We start from the raw sequence: 19,429 nt of genomic DNA, 5'->3' as shown, positions 1-19,429 counted from the left end.
CTGGGCAATGAAATGAGACCCTGTCTCAAGTAAAGAAAGAGAATAGCTAATACTATATAAGGCTTTTCACATCTACATTATGAGCTACATTACTTTTTAGTTATTCTTTGATCAACAATATGGGGCAAGTTCATGCTCTAGCCATCTTTATGTGGATGGCTTTCAAAGACATGTCATGTTCTCAGTGGCTGTTGGCACAGTGTGGTAAAACATTAAAATGATAGATAAGCTAATGACTATCTTCCTCTTGGAGTGGTTCCTTCTTTGGGCATTGGTTAGTACAGATATGAGGTATACTAAGTAACAGTGGTGATTTGCCAGTGATCCCAAGGGTCTCTCTTTGGGGACACTTATTTGAAGATCCATCGCATTATATTATACAGACATCTAAAACTGTGCTGCACTCAGTTCATTTCTGTGTAACTCCTGTTACATGGGGGAACAGGGCACATAAAATAGCATCAGAAGAGTCTTTTCTAGACCAGCACGGTGGTACACACCTGTCATCCCAGAACTTTGGGAGGCCGAGGTGGGAGGGCAGCTTGAGGTCAGGAGTTTAGACTAGCCTGGGCAACATAATGAGACCCTGTCTCTACAAAAAAAATTTAAAAAATTACCCGGGTGTGGTGGCAGACACATGTAGTCCCAGCTACTTGGGAGGCTGAGGTGGGAGGATTCCTTTAGCCCAGGAATTCGAGGCCACCATGAGCTATAATTGTACCACTGCATTCCATCCTGGATGACAGAGCAAGACTCTGTCTCAAAAACAAAAATGTCTTAAAGTGTTTGTTTTGGAAACTAAAAGGTGTTGCAGGGAGCTGGGACATCTTAAATCCTCTGCCACTATTTACTTTTATGAATGGTTAATGATCCCTAGCTCCAACCTTTTTCAGATATTTTAAGATTTTTTTGTAGCATATAAGATGATTGCTTTCTTACATTAGTTTGAAATACTTTGAATCTAAATTAGTTTGAGTAGTATTTGAAAATAAGATGTTTTCTATTTTCAAAGTTTTATAGCTAAAATGACACTAGAGGGCAGCCTGTTACACTATTTAAGACTCCATTGAGGATTTCCTCTGCAAACAGTTCTTACTATTTCTGCTTTGGATTAACTGAAAAAATAATTTCATGTTATCGCTAATACTTATACGTATAAAAACATGAAATGCAGTTAAAATTATATAACAGTTTCAGCAATTTTAAATGATAGGAGTTTAAACGAAATTTAAATTTTCATTTAAAGTTTAAATGAAACAGAGTTTCAACAATTTTAAATGCTTTGAGAATAAGCCAAGTTACACAGAATATGAAAATACTGCCTTAATGTCTTAGTGCCTTAAGTATGCTTTGTTAAAATTGAGTAATTTGTGCTTATAGTAATATACGTTGTAATTTTATTTTCTTTGAGCAATTTAGAAAATATCTCTTTGAGCATTAAAAAGTCACAAAAGTTGAAATATTTGATAAGATCAAAGCTATATTAAAGTTATTCCTAATTTTAAGTCTAAGACCTTTCAAATAATTTAGGAATATAAAAATATTTTTTAGATTTACCAAATGATTATTTAGAAATAGCCAGATTCTGCCTTCTTATAGCTTTTCTTCCCGTGTTTTCTACTTCCATTAAAGATTATTTGATTTGTCTTGCCTGTAGTGATGTCATGATCCATCCTTTTCAGCAAGCAAAAAGTGCTCTTTCCTTCAGTCTGACTTTATTTTTTTCAAAGGAATAAGGAGAAATAAAATAGACTGGCAAAGAAGTTGATTGCAATACATTAAGTAATACTTCCTTTTTTTCACTCTCCTGTATTTCAATCTCCTTTCCATAAAAAACTTACTGTCTTCCTAGTTTCTTTGTTCTTTGAAATTGTTTTCACAAAAGGGAGGAAACAGTCTGTTTATCAAATTAATCACGATGCTGACATGAAAACACTAACTCTTTGCAGTCTCTAGAACTGTTCGGTTCAATATCACATGAATAACAAGGTAATGTTATTGCCTTCTTTTTACATTTGAGATCAGTGTTCTCACCTCATCTGTTTACAGATTTACTTCTTGTACAGCATTTGTGAGAGGCTTTTACAGAGAGACCCCCATGTTCTCTGCTTCATAGCTTAATATTTTAACCTATTTCTAGATCTTCTGCAAACTTGCCATGGTTTTTGACTTAAGTAAATAACGACCCTGTCCCTTCACTAAGGCTGAGAACAAGGGTGGTTCTACAGTTCCTTAAGTAAATTCAGCCTTCATCATGTTTGTTCATCCAGCAGGGTGTTTTGCTGACTTTGACCCTGTTATAAAGTACTGTTCATTATAAGATGTTGTCAGGATAATTATCTGGAGTCATATTTGTGTGTGTTGTTTGCCAAGGATGCACTGCCTCCCTAAAAGTTTATGTCTGTTCTCAGTGATCTCAAGAATACTTCTTGAAATTGTTTCTGATGAATTAACAACCTTGAAAAATCTTTGCCCCTAAATATTTTGTTGTAGACTTTAAAAAAAAAAATAGAAAATGCATCTAAATTCTTCAAAAGCAGATTCATTTATGTATATCTTCCCTCTTTCCCAGGTAAGAGTAGTGTCATTTTAGAAATCATTTGAGAAACTTCTTGAACTAGGATAATCTTTTTAATGATTCATGACATGTAAAACAGAACTAAGTTTTTTTTTTTTTTTTTTTGAGACGGAGTTTCGCTCTTGTTACCCAGGCTGGAGTGCAATGGCGCGATCTCGGCTCACCACAACCTCCGCCTCCTGGGCTCAGGCAATTCTCCTGCCTCAGCCTCCTAAGTAGCTGGGATTACAGGCACGCACCACCATGCCCAGCTAACTTTCTGTATTTTTAGTAGAGACGGGGTTTCACCTTGTGGACCAGGATGGTCTCGATCTCTCGACCTCGTGATCCACCTGCCTCGGCCTCCCAAAGTGCTGGGATTACAGGCTTGAGCCACCGTGCCCGGCCCAGAACTAAGTTTTGATTTATTATATGAAGTATCTGTTCCTTGGAAGAATGATAGAATTTGGTTTTTTAGAAAAGCAGACTGTTCTGTATTATGTTAGGAGTACCAAACATCATTTTTCCAAATTTACTTGTAGAGTTATATGACAAACAGTTAATTATGTAAGTTTGATTTGCCTGGCATTTTTGTGAACCCACTATTATAAAATTTGAGACCTTATTTTGTGCTTTAGAATTCTTAGTCATGTGAGTTAAAAGTTAAAGATTATAGAGAAAAATGATATAGTTGGGTACCAAGAACTGAGTTATTGTTGAAAAAATTTTACTGAAACATTTTAGAAAGTGATTAGTGAGTTCAACAGGCTTAAGTAATAAATGCCGGAGTGTTTTTTGGTTTTTGTTGTTTACTATTAGAGTAAGTAAAATATGTGTGAGCAAATGTTCTAACCCCTTGCCTCAGCTTTAGGCATAACTCTCACGTGAGTCTTCACAGGATTTTGTTTTTCTTGTTTAAGAGGCAACAGTATGATTTTCTTTTGAGAGTTTATCCCATGGAAGACCTCCTGTCTCCCACAATTAAGAATTTTAAATGCTTGGGAGTTTCTTAACCTTTGAGTTTCCTGCATATGCCTTACCTCTTTTGAAATAGTTCTACCCAAAATTAACTTCACCTATATGTTATAATAGATTTTTCTCTTTTTAAACAAAATTAAGCCTTGGTTTTGGCCTAAGTGATTGATGCCACCACTGTAGCACATGTAGGGAGAGCTCTTGGTAATTTTCTGTGGGGAAACAAATTGCCTTTTACTTCCTTTTACCAGGGCTGATCTATGTGGCTTATTTGTTGAGAGCAATATATTTGTTATTATTAGAAAGTCTTTGTTGTCCCGTTTCCTCACCATGGAGCTCTAAGTAGCGTAGCAACATTACAACCTTCTCTCTTTCTTTCTCTCTCGTAAATCAGACCGAAGGGAGGAGCACTTTCACTTCCTTTATAGAATGGAATGTGGTGGCACAGGGACTCCTTGTGGTGAGTAAACCCTGATTTTTCCTTCTATACTCTTGGCCAAATTGACATTAATTAAATGCAAAAGTAAACAGGATAGGCAGACATAGCCATTAGGAGATAGAAACATATTGAAGAAAATGTGGATCCTTATCCTTTTTAAAATAGCATCTTTACTTGATCTTAAAGCTTTGTCCACATTTCTTTGTGAAGGATTTGATTGTGATTTCACCTAACATGAAAATCCGCTCAAAAATGATCTTTACCTATGTTAACTTAGACTTAGCAAATACTTCATTCCCAATGCCACAGAATTTGGCTGAGCTTAATTCCTTCCATATAAGCAGGTTTTATTTTGCTTTACTACAAATAATGAAGAAAAAACATTTATTTTCTAGTATAGTTTGAAATTAAAGTTTAAGAAATAGTTTTTAATCATTCTGTTTTTGTTACATATTTATTTTTTGTTACATGTCAGTCAAACTTAAGATCAAAAATACTTAATTTTCTAATTCAGGAAAACATCTTGATTTCACTACTTTATTCCAGTTTACTTTAAAATTATAAAAGGACTTCACTTTCAAAAATAAAACCATAGTCAATATTTTACATTTTTATTTCATCAGTGCTTGTGTTTCTTCACTCTTTCAATTATACCACAAATGGCTGAAAATATTGAGTGAGAGAGTGAGAGATCTAGTCTATATATTTTCTAATGAAATGACTCATGCTAATACTCTGGCATGTTTCAACACTGATTCGAAGTAACTGTGCAGGGATTTTCCCATTTTTCTTGCTCATTTTTGGTGCCATGTCTTCCTTCTTGATCTTTCTGTCCACTACCAGATTTTACTTTAGTCATAGTTAGCATATTATCTTCCACTAAAGAGTAGGAGAAAAAGCTTACTCTTGATCTTCTTTCTCTACTGTATAATTCAGTTTCTATAAACCTGTGAGCCCTTCAAAGCAACTAGAGATACTCTAATTTTTAAATTGTACAATATAAAATTGTACAGTTGCTAAAAATACAATGGAAATGGAAATATTTGTATGAATAAAAAGTAAAATTAAGAAATGTAGAGAATTTGGTTTCCCTAAGGGTGGTTTTACTAGAAAATTTTAAAATAATTCTGTTAAATGTATTATTTTGAAAAATGTTTAAGTTCTGTTAAATATTTGATGTAATATGACTTGTGTGATAACATACACCAAAACCTGCAAATTAGATTAGTGGGTTTTTCACTTTGCCCAACATTATGTTTCACTAATTTATGCTTTCATGTGGGATTTTCATCATTTGCAAGATGAATTGCCAGTAACCACCACTTAGCCATTTCTAAGAACTTTACAATGAAAATATTTTTCAAAAGCCAATTCAGGGTTGAATGCCAGGGCCTTGGATAAGCTTCTTAGGTAGGTTGAAGTGCTTATCAGATAGTCATCTAAAAATATCCTGGCAGAGAAGGAACAAATACACTGATTGGTTCAAGTTGTTTTAACCAGGTAAACTTATTTATGAGGTTAGGTCTTCTCTTGGTAAGAGGCTGTGGTACACATACAGCTGTCTTTTAAGATCCCACATCTTAAAAAAAAACAATTTTTTCTTAGAAACAATTTTTTCTTTGGCAGCTTTTCTTTTTTATTAACAAGGACATTTATATGAAAACAAGACCTTGTTTTTTAAAAATTCTGCTGCTTGTATTATTTATTTGAATAATATTCCTTAGTTTTGAAAATCACAGTCATCCCTGCAGCAACCAAATATGATGTTAGCAATGGAACATTTTCACTAGAGCAGGGGGTGCACAGAAAGCAGTGAATTCAATATGTGTATATCATATACATATATAGGTTTTTGGGGGTTTTTTTGTTTGTTTTTTGAGGTTTTTTTTGAATTCATATTTAGAAATAAAGACCAAATGATAGGTAGGTTTGTTTTTTTAAACAGCATTTTTTAAAGAAGAGATCACAGTACAGTGATAAATTATGCAGTATTAAATTTTATGGAAAGATAATAGGTTCTGAGATGTTGATTCCTGTAAGTTTAGAAGTTCTGTTTTTAAAACTCTGGAATGCAGATGGTTCTGAAGAGCATGCCTTTCTAGAGCCTGATTGCCAGGTTTCCATCCTGGCTGCACCATGTGGGAACTTAGTCTGTACAACCACAGGCATGTTCCTGACTCTCCCTTGGCTCATTTGTAAAACTGAGATGATCAAATGGGATTATTGTGAACACTAAAAGGAATATATGTGGAGTGTCTAGAACTGCCACATAGTAACTGAATTGTAGCATTAGGTGTTTATACAACTTTTCTGTTAACTTATCAGCTTGGTTCAAAATTGTTGTATTATATTATTTTGGGATATGACTTTCCAATGTTTGATAGATCTAATTTCTAACTACGGCTTGTATTAAATATACTATTCCTTCGTTAATATACTAACACATTGTTCTTTGGTTTGAAATATGTACGTAAAGAAACACATTTGGATATATACTTAAAAGCCTTTGTTTCTTAAAAAAAAATTGTTTTGACTGAGATCACTCAACTAAATAGATGCCATCTAGGACCAAAAGCTCTAAATGTAGTTTTCTATTTTAATTAGTTATCAAAATTAATTTTGGTAATTAATATAAATTAATACTACCCTACTTTTAGTTCCTATCCTTTTATTTAATTCATAAACATAACTTACAGTTTTTAAACACAAAAGCTCATGACTATTGGTGATGTGTGACTTTGATTATATGCTGAGCTGTGCCACACTTCTGAGTGGGAGCTGGTGGCTCACGGCTCACCAGTTGTTCCCTGCCACCCAAGTAGAGACAGTCACACCAAGGCCAGGAGCTCACAAGTATTCAAAATGTCTCCTCTTCTCAGTGTTTGAATGAGAAATATGTTTTAGTGACCAAGATCCAATTCTTGGCAAATATAATAGGTCTTCCATCTTCAGACTTGTAGGGATGGGGGCAAGAAATTACCTTGATATTCAAGTAGCCCTTCGCAGAGATCTGTGCCCTAGGCTGGTTGGTTGGGAGTTAGGAGATGAAGGGCATTCTTTGTTCCCTGGAAAGAAAAAGGTCTCTCCTGTGGGAGAGAGAGGAACAGCACTGGATAAAAGAAAGTCATGGTGAAAGAGAAATAATGATAGAGGTCGATGAACTTTGTCCTTGATGCAATTTTTCCCAAAGCCCTAACTTCAACTGCTAAGAATAATTTTACTTGTCTTTTCATACCCATCTGAAGTTACGTGATCTGACTTAGATAAATTCTGACCTCCCTCTCATTTAGGCTCATTGGTCTAGTCCAATATATTTCCAGCCACCTTTAGCCCTCTCTCAACAGTCTTCACAGAATTTGCCTGTTTTCAGAACTTCTGCAATATTTTAGATTCTGTCTGTAAACAGATCAGCCAAATTCATATCTAGCTGAAAACACTGTACAATGCACATTGTAGAAAACAAGAATGAGGTTCTGTAACAACAGCTCACAGAATTGGTATGGCATCATTGTGACCTTATAAAGTAATGTCTCAGGTAACAGTGTCGAAGACTTACAAATTCCTTGTTAAACTCTGCAAAGATCACTGGAGGAAAAGCATTAGGAAAGAATTCTAAAGAATATGTAGCCAAGGAATATCAAATACATAGGTGGCTCAGACGGCCAGTGGCCAATTAGTAAATGAGCCCACCCCTGTGTTGTTGCTTAGAACATTGTCACAACTGGTAGAAATGAAGAGATTCTACAACTCCTAAAGAAAATACCTGGGCTGTTGTATTGATTGCACTATGCATAAATCTGCCAAAACAAGAGACAGCATTTTCTGTCCTGAGGAATCAGCCTGTGACAGGCAGAGAGAACCTATCTTTCCCATTCTTTCCACATGAATTTTAAATCTTAAATTTCTTTTTTTCTAATGTATTTTTTGCATTCTCTTGTTAAAATGGTTCCTTTCACAATTTAGATTTAGCTCCTTATACTCTAACCTCAGAAGTAAGGAGTGATTCTTCTGCTCATATTAGTTATGAAAAAAATATTTCAGTTGAAGTCACAGGGGACTAACATGTAATACAAAAACTGTCCTATAAACCAGTACAAAAAAGATAGGAAGGGAGTGTTCACCTGAAATGTAAATAACTGCTAAATATGTGGAAAGATGTTTAGTTTCCTAACAATAGAAATTAATGTTGAATCTACACTGTGTACCATTTTTCACCAATGAGACTGGCAAAGATCCAAAAATTGATCAAACTGTATCAATGCCCTGGGCTACAGGCTTTGTTGTGACATTGCTAGTTGAGTTATAAACTGCACGCTGTGCAGAGGGCAGCTCAGCTGTTTCTGTCAAAATTTCAAGTGACTATAACTTTGATACTCCAATTTCAGGAATTTGTCCTACAGATATACTTTCATATATGAGACATGGCATGTAAATTGCATTGTGGCTTATAATTGCCAAAGACTAGAAATCTGTTAGGGGTACGTTAAATAAACTGTGGTTCATTCACATAGTGGAACACTGCTCATAAAAAGGAGTTCCTGATGAACTTATATGGAATATTATGCTGTTAAATAAAGTACAAGCTGCAGAGCAGTATGCATAGAATGTAACATTGTGTGAAAAGGGCTGATCCAGCAGGCTACATGCAGGGATTAATGATTAGGTTAAAGGTTTATGCAGTAACAGTAGAAATCTGTTGCTCAAAAGTACCCTATTGGTAGATATCTGCCCTCCACATTCATTTGTTAAGATTGCCAATTTCTAATAGTAATTCTCACTTAAAATCTTTATATTCTGTACTTAGACAGAAAAGTTTACATTGTTGAGTAGTTATTTAGTTTAACTTCCCTTGTTTGACGTTTTTAAAGATCAACATAATTCTCATTTTTACCTTTGTATGCCAGTGTATATCCAATAAAGATTATTGTTTTTGTGAGAACGTACAAAGTAAAACTTATATTTTATTACTTCTTGTATGTTTCAGGGACAGGCGTTTGCTTCAGCCTGCCCAGGTGTGTGACATTTTGAAGGGTGTCATTTTGGTAATCTGCTATTTTATGATGCACTATGTTGACTACTCCATGATGTACCACCTGATAAGGGGGCAGTCTGTCATCAAGCTCTACATCATCTACAACATGCTAGAGGTAAGGACCTCCCTTACCCTGCACTGGCCTGACCAGGGCACTCATCTTCAAGTCTTCCAATTCTAAAGGAATCTGAGAGTCAAGAATGCCCTACTAACTCTAGTTATGGCGCTTCTGGCCTTTACTGTGCTACCATCACCTGGGGGCTGTTGTTAAACATGGATTCTGATTTAGGAGATCTGAGCTGGGTCTGGAGAATCTATGTTTCTAAGGAGGTAGGGCCCATGCTGCTGGTCCAGGGTACACCTCTGTTGGCAAGCCCGCAGGCATGGCGTGTCCTCAGGTAGGCTGGAAACATTCTTGCTGCCCAGACATTTTAGAAACAGTAACCCTTGAGTATGCAAATTGTCAAGTGCTAGGAAATTAGTTTCATAAACTCATTAGGAACCCATGCTAGAACTTTAAAGATTGTGAAGTAAAATGTTATGATTATGTATATGGTTGCTATAGCAAATACACATTTTAAATTGCTTTGAAACCTTTACATAGAGCGGACAAGCATAAGTTCCTAATTTTTGTGAGTACTTAATGTTTTTAGTACAATATGTCTCTCTTTAAAGCATTCAGCTTATGAAAATCTGCATTTATACAGAAAATAAGTTGAGCTGATATACATTCACTTTACCAAAAAAAAAAAAAAAAAAAAAAAAAAGCTTTGCGTTATAAGCCAAATATTCATAAGTTTTTTTAAATAGTAAGCTACCCTAAGTTATATAATACATTTTGAAATTCAAATTGCAAGCCAGGCACGGTGGCTTACCCCTGTAATCCCAGCACTTTGGGAGGCTGAGGCAGGCAGATCACCTGAGGTCAGGAGTTTGAGACTAGACTGGCCAATATGGCGAAATCTCATCTCTACTAAAAATACAAAAATTAGCCTGGTGTGATGGTGTGTGCCTGTAATCCAAGCTACTCACGAGGATGAGGCAGGAGAATCGCATGAATCCTGGAGGAGGAGGTTATAGTGAGCCGAAATTGCCCCACTGCACTCCAGCCTCGGTAACAGAGCGAGACTTCATCTTAAAAAAAAGAAAGAGATTCCAAATTGCATTTTTCTATTTTATTTTGGGAAGGTTACAAATAAGGTCTATTTATCTTTTTAATTAGGCATGAAGATATTTCTTCTAGTGAGAGGACAGATGGGGTGGGGGCTGCTGGCCTGTCTACTCTGAAGCTGCGTTGCTGTGGTAGACAAGGGCCCCCCATCTCTTCACAGAAGCCACAGAGCTCTAGCCGTCTGAGTACCTCCTAAATTAAAGACGAAGATGTTTTAAAACCAGCTTCCTGATTCTAGACTCGCTGTCCATACACTTGCTTTGCCCAACCAAGTAGGTTGCCTAGGGGTGGATGGGGACAAAGCTCTTCTGAAACAGAATAGCTCATCTTGTTCTCCCTTCCTTCTCATAGAAAGGCCCTAGGCCTCATTCCCTGTTCCCCTCTGCTTTCTGCCTTGCTCTTTGCACCGCTGTCCTACTAGTCTCTCCTTCGTAGGCTTTCCATCTTTGGAGATTGGAGAGTGCGAGGGCTTTTCCCTGCCCCATCTTACAAAGCCCTGTCAAGCTAGTATTATTATTGTCACTAGAAAAATAGGCCAAGAAGCAGGATCTGTGAATTGCTGATTAAAATGATTTATATACATATTCACATTGTAGACTGTAATTGATGATGTGGCTTAAACATAGTGGATAGGAGTCCAGTCTGTAGTCTAGAGGCAAACCATTCTGACCAAATCCTAGCTCCTTCCTTTATTACCTGGTTATCCTGGACACAGTTACTGTTGCTGAATATCTCTAATCCTCATTTTCTTATCTGTAAAGTGGAGATATGAGATTATGAGGATTAAATAGACGCCACATAAAAAGGATTTAGCACAATATCAGGCTTATGCTAGGAGCTCCCTAAATGGTAGCTGTTAATCATTCGGCAGATCTTTAGTGGACACTTCCTGCATGCCAAGCAACTTAGACCCTGAAGACTCACAGGTGAACCAGCCTGTTCTCATGGCGCTTATATTCTACAGATGAAAGCCAGGCAATAAACAAGGAGATATTAAGAAATGATAAATCATATGATGAAAAAGAACAGACTAAGGCAGTAGAGACCATAGAAGCCACAAGAGATTGGATGGTCTGGGAAAGGCCTCTGTAGGATGTGGCATTTAGATTGAATCCTGAATGTCATCCCCTCCTTTTCTCTCTTTTATGTGTCACTTTTTACTTGCTATACTGTATTCAAGGAGATTGATACTTGAAAATGTGGTTGGGAAGTAAATCTGCATGTTTTATTCCATATAATAAACAAACAAAAAAAAAATACAGTTACCATTGTTTACAAATATTAGACATGAGTAGGTCAAATGATATATTTGTCCTAAGTTTGAATCCTGAGTTTGAATCAAAGTGCTAAAACCAGAGGCACCACGATTTTGATTCCTTTTATTTTTGCCCACCCCTATTTTTACCACTATTTAAGACTTTCTTTATTACCAACATAGCTAAATAGACATTCTAATTTAAATTCTATTTGAGCACTTACTGTTTGTTAAAGAATAAAGAAATGTGGCCAGGCATGGTGGCTCATGCCTGTAATCCCAGCACTTTGGGAGGCCGAGGCAGATGGATCACAAGGTCAAGAGATCAAGACCATCCTAGCCAACATGGTGAAACCCCGTCTCTACTAAAAATACAAAAATTAGCTGGGCATGGTGGCATGTGCCTGTAGTCCCAGCTACTCGAGAGGCTGAGGCAGGAGAATTGCTTTAACCCAGGAGGCCGAGGTTACAGTGAGCCAAGATTGTGCCACTGCACTCCAGCCTGGTACCTGACAACAGAGCAAGACTCTGTCTCCAAAAAAAAAAAAAAGAAAAAGAAATGTGAATGAATAGTAAACAAAGATCCTCACTCTTCTTTAGGTTACCTTCAACTAGGATTTGAACTGTATCTCAATTTTAGTTACGTATTCAAATGGAATATTAAGAAACATGTTACCAAAATATATGTGTGCGTGTATATATATATATATATATATATATATATATATATATATTTTTTTTTTTTTTTTTTTTTTTTTTTTTAGGTAGCTGATCGTCTTTTTTCATCATTTGGACAAGATATCTTAGATGCTCTCTATTGGACAGCAACAGAGCCTAAAGAAAGAAAAAGAGCCCACATTGGGGTGATTCCTCACTTTTTCATGGCTGTTCTCTATGTCTGTATCCTTATAGACTTGCTGGAAATTTCAACAGTTAATGCATAGTCTACCTTATTTTATTTGGTTAGCCATTTCATAGATTTAAAGATAGATAGATAATGTGTTTATCCTGAAGATTAATGTGAAACATGTGCGTTCTTTTGGTAAATTGGTTGTCATAATAATTGTAATTAATTTAAGGAGCCTCATATATGCATTACTCTTTGAGCTGCTGGAAAACAGTTCTATTTTCATTGTAACTGATTATAAGGCAGAATTTTATAATAAAAAAGTAGTATTTTTATACATGCCTTAACATTTACATAGGTCTATATAACTTTTTCATACTTAGTAGATTTTTTTCTTGAAGTTATCTTTAAATCTGGGAATTCTTTTTTATAACCTTGGGCTTAAAATGCATAGAATTTGTCTAAAAGTAAAATGTGAAATTGGTTGGGAGGAGTTTCGCTGGTTTTGTGTGTTTGCGTATTCATCCCTGGCTTAAAGCTTTTCTATTAGAGAGTAAATGCTTTACTATATAAGCAGTGTACATGTTTGTGTGTACTCATACATATTTATACACACATTTCTGCTCTTAAGTTCCATGTGAAGTCCGGACTCATTCACAAGAATGTGCCACATTTTTTTTTTCCTACGTGTAAAAGAATGACATTCGAAAAAAATTGGGTTAATACTTGGAAAGTTAAAGAACTAAGTGGGAAAATGCCTGTGAGGGTAAAAGCTTGTTCCAGTGTTAATGGAGTAAAGCAGTTACCACTCTTAGTTACAAATTAACTATGCTGTATGTAATATAAATAGAATTCTGCAGTTTATGGATATCTTCAAAATGATATACGAAGAAGGATCTTAATTATCAGGTATTTCTTACTGCCTTAAATTCCTGTCTCTGTAAGAGTGACATTTTAATTATCAGATATTTCTTACTGCCCTACATTCTACATTTTCCAAAGAACTAGGGAAGAAAATCACTTCTTGCTGTCTTTTTTAGAATGCATATTATCTTAATTCAGAATGTGTATTTCTAAGTCTCTTTTTTCAGTATTTACCATAATTTATTCCATTTACTTAACAAACTTTTTTGAGGGCCTATTTCCTGAGTACTGTGTCAAGTGCCAGAGATACAGAAAGAACAAAACAACCCTGTTCCAAAGGATTCATGGTCTAAATAAATGAATGTTTAGAGGTACTTTCTACTTTGGTTTGTTTCATGTGGATTGCACAGATCCTGTCAAATTTATATCAACTATAGCTAATAGGCAAATTATTAAGATAATAAATACTTATGTAAGATTATTTAGAAAACATCATTTTCTTTCTCTGTTATTCACTTTCAAAATATTATAGTTTATCAGTAATAATATGAAGGCAAATTCAAGTTTTTCCTTGACCTTCTATTAGTTTTGCATGCGATTCTTATAATGGTTCAAGCAACAACTCTTAATGTAGCTTTTAACTCACACAACAAGTCTTTGCTTACTATCATGATGTCTAATAATGTAAGTATGAGATTTATTTTATATTTTTGAAGTTATACGGGCATTTCAGCTGCAATACTCTGGGTGGGATAAAATTCTTTGTTCTATATGTTATTCTCTTGGAAATTTTACAGTTAACAAGTCCAGTTTTTAAACTCTTATAATGATAAAGATGGTATTTCTGTTTACTGTTTCAGTTTGTTGAAATTAAAGGAAGTGTTTTCAAGAAGTTTGAAAAGAACAATCTCTTTCAAATGTCAAATAGCGGTATGTACACTTAGATTCTACTTGCAGTCCTGTGCAGTATTATTTTGCAGTTCATTCCAAAATCCTGATGGCACATTTTCTCTGGGCCACTCTTTCTTCAACTTAAATTTTACCATCTCTTATGCTATCAACATCTTGACTAGGTTTTATTATCATCTTTGGTTACTGTAATCACAAGATGTTTGAGATAAAAAATTAGAAGCATTCGTGTAGCACAATTCCATACTTAGAGAAGCTTCTTAATAATCTGGAAATTTCTCTGAAATGGGTGGTGTTATTCATTTTATAGATATGAAAACTGAAACACGAGGAAATAATTTGACTTCCCCACAATCACATAGCTTCTAGGAGAATTATGACTGTAAATCTAAGATTGTCTGTAGGTCCTTAGCTTTTTTGGCTAAGTTTACTGCCTTCGTTCTAATCCTACAAAGTGTGAAGGCACAAAATTTGTGCCTAGAGTTGCTATCTTACATAGTTTTGAAAGCCAGAGCAGCGAAGTGTGGTGGATCATGGAGCCCTCAAGAACAGTCCCAGAGGCTCTGCCAGGGAGGGCTCCAAGTCAAAAGTGTCTTCACAGGAATATGAAGACATTATCTGTCTCTTTTGCCATGGTGACAGTTGCACTAGTCATGAAAAAATGATGGTGTTTTAGCATGAATTTAGACAGATGTAGGATAGAGAGGACTCATAAAGGAACGTGGCTTGGTGAAGTATGTCACAGGGGAGGTGTGCAGGCTGATCATAGATAAGAGCACACATAACTCATCCAAAGCAGCATTTGTCAGACTTTTTGGTCTTGGGACCCTTTTGCACACTTTAAAAAGTATGGTGACAGCTGGGTGTGGTAGCTCACACTTGTAATCTCAGCACTTTGGGCAGCTGAGGCAGGTGGATCACCTGAGTCAGGAATTCGAGACCAGCCTGGCCAATATGGTAAAACCTCTTCTGTACTAAAAATACCAAAATAAGCCAGGTGTGGTAGTGGACGCCTGTAATCCCAGCTACTCGGGAGACAGGCAAGAGAATTGCTTGAATCTGGGAGGCAGAGGTTGCAGTGAGTCGAGATTGCACCATAGTGATAAAAGTTTCACTCTTGTCACTCTAGCCAGTGACAAGAGCGAAATTCCATCTAAAAAAAAAAAGAAAAGAAAGTAGTGATGATCTCAGAGGAGTTTATTTATATGGATTATGTCTCTCGCTATTCACCATATTTAAAATTAAGACTGAAGTTTTAATAAAAATATTACATGCTTACAAAAATAACATTTCAATAAAAAATATATTTTCTAAAACGAATTAAAATTTAGTGAGAAGAGTTTTTCAACAAGTAATGCTGGAACAGTTGAGTAAAGATTTAAAAAAAGAACTTTGGGACTTCCCCTGCCTGAGAAGATTAATTCTTAGTGGTTCCTAACCCTAAACATAAATGCTAAAATTATAAAACTGCTAGAACAAAATACAAGATAATTTATTCACATTCTTGGTCTAGGCAAACATTTTTAAAGACCACCCAAAAAGTACTAACTATAAAACAAAAGAGAGAAACTGGACTTCTTCAAAATTAAAATGTATGTTTATAAAATTTTAAAAGTGAAAAGGCAAGGCACAGTACTGAGAGAAAAGATTTGAGATGCGTATATCTGACGGGATTTTTTTTCTGAATATATAAGAAATTCTACCAATCAATAATGAAAGGACAATCCAGTTTTAAAATGGGGAAAAGACTTGAACAGACATTTCACAAAAGAAAAATCTGTAAATGTCCAATAAGCTCATGAAAAGCTGTTCAGCATTATTAGGGAAAGTGTCATTGGAGAAATACAAAGTAAAGCCATAATGAGTAGCACTGCACACCCTCCAGAATGACTGCTCATGTAGCCTGATAGTGCCACAAGTTAGTGAAGATATGGAGTAACTGGCACTCTCATGCATCGATGGTGTCTGTGTAAAGTGTTACAGCTGCTCTGGAAAAGTTTTTGGCCATTTCTTATACAGTTAACTGTTCACCTGCCCTATATTTCAGCTCTGAGAACATATTTTCTCAGTAGAACTTATGCAAGACTTATTATGGCAGCTTCGTTCATACTAGCCAAAAACTAGAAACAACCCAAATATCTATCATTAGGAAAATAGGCAAATTGGATATCCATACCATAGAATATCACTCAGCAATTAAAGGTAAAAGAATGAATTCCTAATATATTCAACTATGCAGATCTCAAAAGCATTATGTTTAGCAGAAAAGCCAGAAACAAAAATGTACATAATATATGATTTCATTTACTTGAGGTTTATGATCAGACAAAATTCGTTCATAATGACAGAAATAAGAGAGGTTGCTTATTGGGGATGTGGATTTACTAGGGGGATTCAAAGGAGCTTTCTGGATGATAGAACTTCTTATATTTTAATTAAAGGCTTGGTGTCACAAATTATACATTGATCAGAACTCATCACATTGTATACTTAAGATCTGTGAATTTCACTATATGTAAATTTTACCTATATATTAGACAAGGAAAATAATGGCATATGAATATGTTAAAACAAACAAATTATAGGAGGTTTGAAAACTAGCAAGGAACAAAAAGAACAAGTGGACAAATGGAAAACTTGAACATAAACCCTAGATGATTCTATGAGGCCATGCTGGACCTGAATCTCAAAGCGAGGGCAGTTCATATTCTTGCTGCTTTTTTTTTTTTTTTTTTTTTTTTGAGACGGAGTTTCGCTCTCGTTACCCAGGCTGGAGTGCAATGGCGCAATCTCGGCTCACCGCAACCTCCGCCTCCTGGGTTCAGGCAATTCTCCTGCCTCAGCCTCCTGAGTAGCTGGGATTACAGGCACGTGCCACCATGCCCAGCTAATGTTTTGTATTTTTAGTAGAGACGGGGTTTCACTATGTTGACCAGGACGGTCTCGATCTCTTGACCTCGTGATCCACCCGCCTCAGCCTCCCAATCTTGCTGCTTTTTAATGTTTCTCACCTTTCAAGTGCAGACTGCCAAGTGTCCTGAAGTTGAAATGAAAGAGGAAAGAGGGAAGGGACTAAATTATAGAATACTTGCTGCAGTAGTTAACCATAGAGTAAGTAACTTGATTCAACTGTAACAATGTCATTTGTTGTAGAAACCATGTTTTTTTAAAAATTAATTCATATTAGTAGCCTCCTTGGGGTAAGTGCTCTTTATAGAGCCTTAAATTAGACATGCAGATCTTAAGTTTTAAGAGTTTTCAATTCTTGTCTATAAAAGCCTCAAAATTATAAGGAGAAAATTGTAAATGGTTTTTAACCTCATGGCTGTCATGTTAATGTAATTAATACCCCTTTTCATTTCTATAAATGGGTCCTCCAGAATTCCAACCTCTTAGCTTAGAAAGATTAGAGATTCAATTGTTGAATTTTTAGAAAACACTGCAAAAAAAAAAAAAATGATATGATCAAGTTTGTCTATCAGTTCACAAGAAATTCAGGACTTTATTTTGGCTTAAAATGGTTAGTACTTAGCTGTAAGCAAAATAGCTCATGATACAATGCAAGGTGGTCTGCATTGTATCCTTTAAGAGTATTATAAGAAATCAGCTTTACCCTAAGGTAGATTTTAAAACCCTTCCCAAGTAAGAAAAAAAGAAAATCTAGGCAATCTTACTAACATTGCACGTAACATTCAGCTATTAAAAGGGAAAGATCAGGAGTGACCAATAGCTGCTTTTTACTCTTGATAACAATGTGTTGCCTCCTTCATATGCTTTAGTGGTAGCTGCTTAATGAGAGCCAGTCAGCAGGGATACTCATATTGGCTATTGTTTTCTTGTAAATTTTCCTAGGAATTTTTTCTCCATCAGAAGTTGAGTTCCCAGGTAGTGTAAGGTTCAGTCCTTCATGCTGGTTTAATATGGAAGACTTCATGGAGAAATCTGAGAGTAATTTCACCCCTTTCAGTGGTAGTTCACTGTATATTTTCTTTAGAGGAATTGCCTGAGGCAATGTGAAAAGTAATGTAGTTAATAAAACCAGACTTTTAACAACTTACCCTTTTCTTTACTTTGTTTTAACATAAGCACCAGCTGAGTGTCGAACCTCAGCCTTTCTGGTGATGAAGAATTTTAGGTAGTTTTTTACCCATTGGTAATGTGAACTGTGCATTTAGAAAGGTCCTTCAAGAGTTGAGTTATCTAAAGTAAGCTTCTTGCTCACTTAACACTCTTAGAAGCCAGCATACCTGCAATAAATGTGGATGTTTGTTGGAAATAGTCACTCATTTTATATTTAAAATGTGACTGCAAATATGTTAAAGTATATCCCTTTTAATGGTAATATAGCAAGGAAAAAACTTAATAATCTGAATATCAGAAACATTTTTAAAGCATTAATACCAGTGTTTTTAAGCTTCTTAATAAAGGGTTACGAGAAAAGTTCCCATTTTCTTAGAAATTTTAATTTTTTTTATCAATGTAACAGTTCAATTTTAATCAGAGCCCTGACTATTCTAAAGATGAGATATGGTATAAATATGTTGCTGATTGCATTATTTAACATATGTTAGATTGTCAGTATCAGACTTTTATTTCTTTTTGTATCTTATTTTGGAGAAGCTTAAAATTTGGGTATTTTTTAGCTCAAATTTTAAAAGTCAAATCTTGATTTTATAATGTCTATATAAAACATTTAAATGTAAAAGTTGTGAAAGTGTAAGAATAAAACTTTTTAAAACATCTTCACATAACAGCCTCATTTTTATAGTTAGATATAGTTTTATATCTTTATCTTATCAAATAAAGATATAGTTATTTTTATGGTATCACTTTTTAATCTACCATCCTTCACATCTTTCATCTTATAAAATTTTATTTATTTACCATGTTTATCAATTCCTATTAATCTCTATCATATTTTGAAATAGTCCGCTTTTCTAAGATCTGTTTTGGACCAGGTTTAGTCTCTCACACCTGTAATCCCAGTACTTCGGGAGGCCAAGGCAGGCAGATCACCTGAGATCAGGAGTTCGAGACTGCCAGGGTCTTTCCCACAGACCCCAGCTGCACAACAGATGAATAAATGCACCCAGACACAAATTTTCAGTGAACAAATGGGCTAGGGGGCTGTGAGCCACTCACAGAGAGAGATCACAGCTACACAACACTACTTTGCTCTCTCCACATTTATTCAGTATAGATTTGATAACAGGCTCTAAGTCAACACACTTGTGGGAAAAGATCAAAGGCCAGGTTCCAAGCCCAAAGCAAACACCATTATAAACACCATTATAGGGTAATCTCCCTAGTTGACCTACCTGCAAGAGGGCCATCCAGCTCAAGGGTTAGTTTTGAGACCATGTTAGTAAACAAGTTACTC

At 35.5% G+C, this 19,429-nt stretch overlaps 1 protein-coding gene across 2 annotated transcripts in view; it reads left to right on the top strand.

Annotated features, from left to right (window-relative positions):
* The window catches only part of TAPT1 (transmembrane anterior posterior transformation 1), a 69,335-nt gene that overhangs the window by 29,472 nt on the left and 20,434 nt on the right, over positions 1–19,429 (top strand). For both annotated transcript variants that reach the window (XM_039468451.2, XM_074395924.1), the window contains 4 exons: positions 8,956–9,118; positions 12,194–12,329; positions 13,727–13,824; positions 14,001–14,070. In XM_039468451.2, coding sequence (XP_039324385.1) covers positions 8,956–9,118; positions 12,194–12,329; positions 13,727–13,824; positions 14,001–14,070 — 467 coding nt within the window. The remainder of the gene's footprint in view (positions 1–8,955; positions 9,119–12,193; positions 12,330–13,726; positions 13,825–14,000; positions 14,071–19,429) is intronic.

Source organism: Saimiri boliviensis, chromosome 3 (assembly GCF_048565385.1).
Source record: "Saimiri boliviensis isolate mSaiBol1 chromosome 3, mSaiBol1.pri, whole genome shotgun sequence".
NCBI lineage: Eukaryota > Metazoa > Chordata > Mammalia > Primates > Cebidae > Saimiri > Saimiri boliviensis.
Note: the sequence above shows the minus strand (reverse complement) of the source record. Positions and strands in the feature narration are given on the sequence as shown.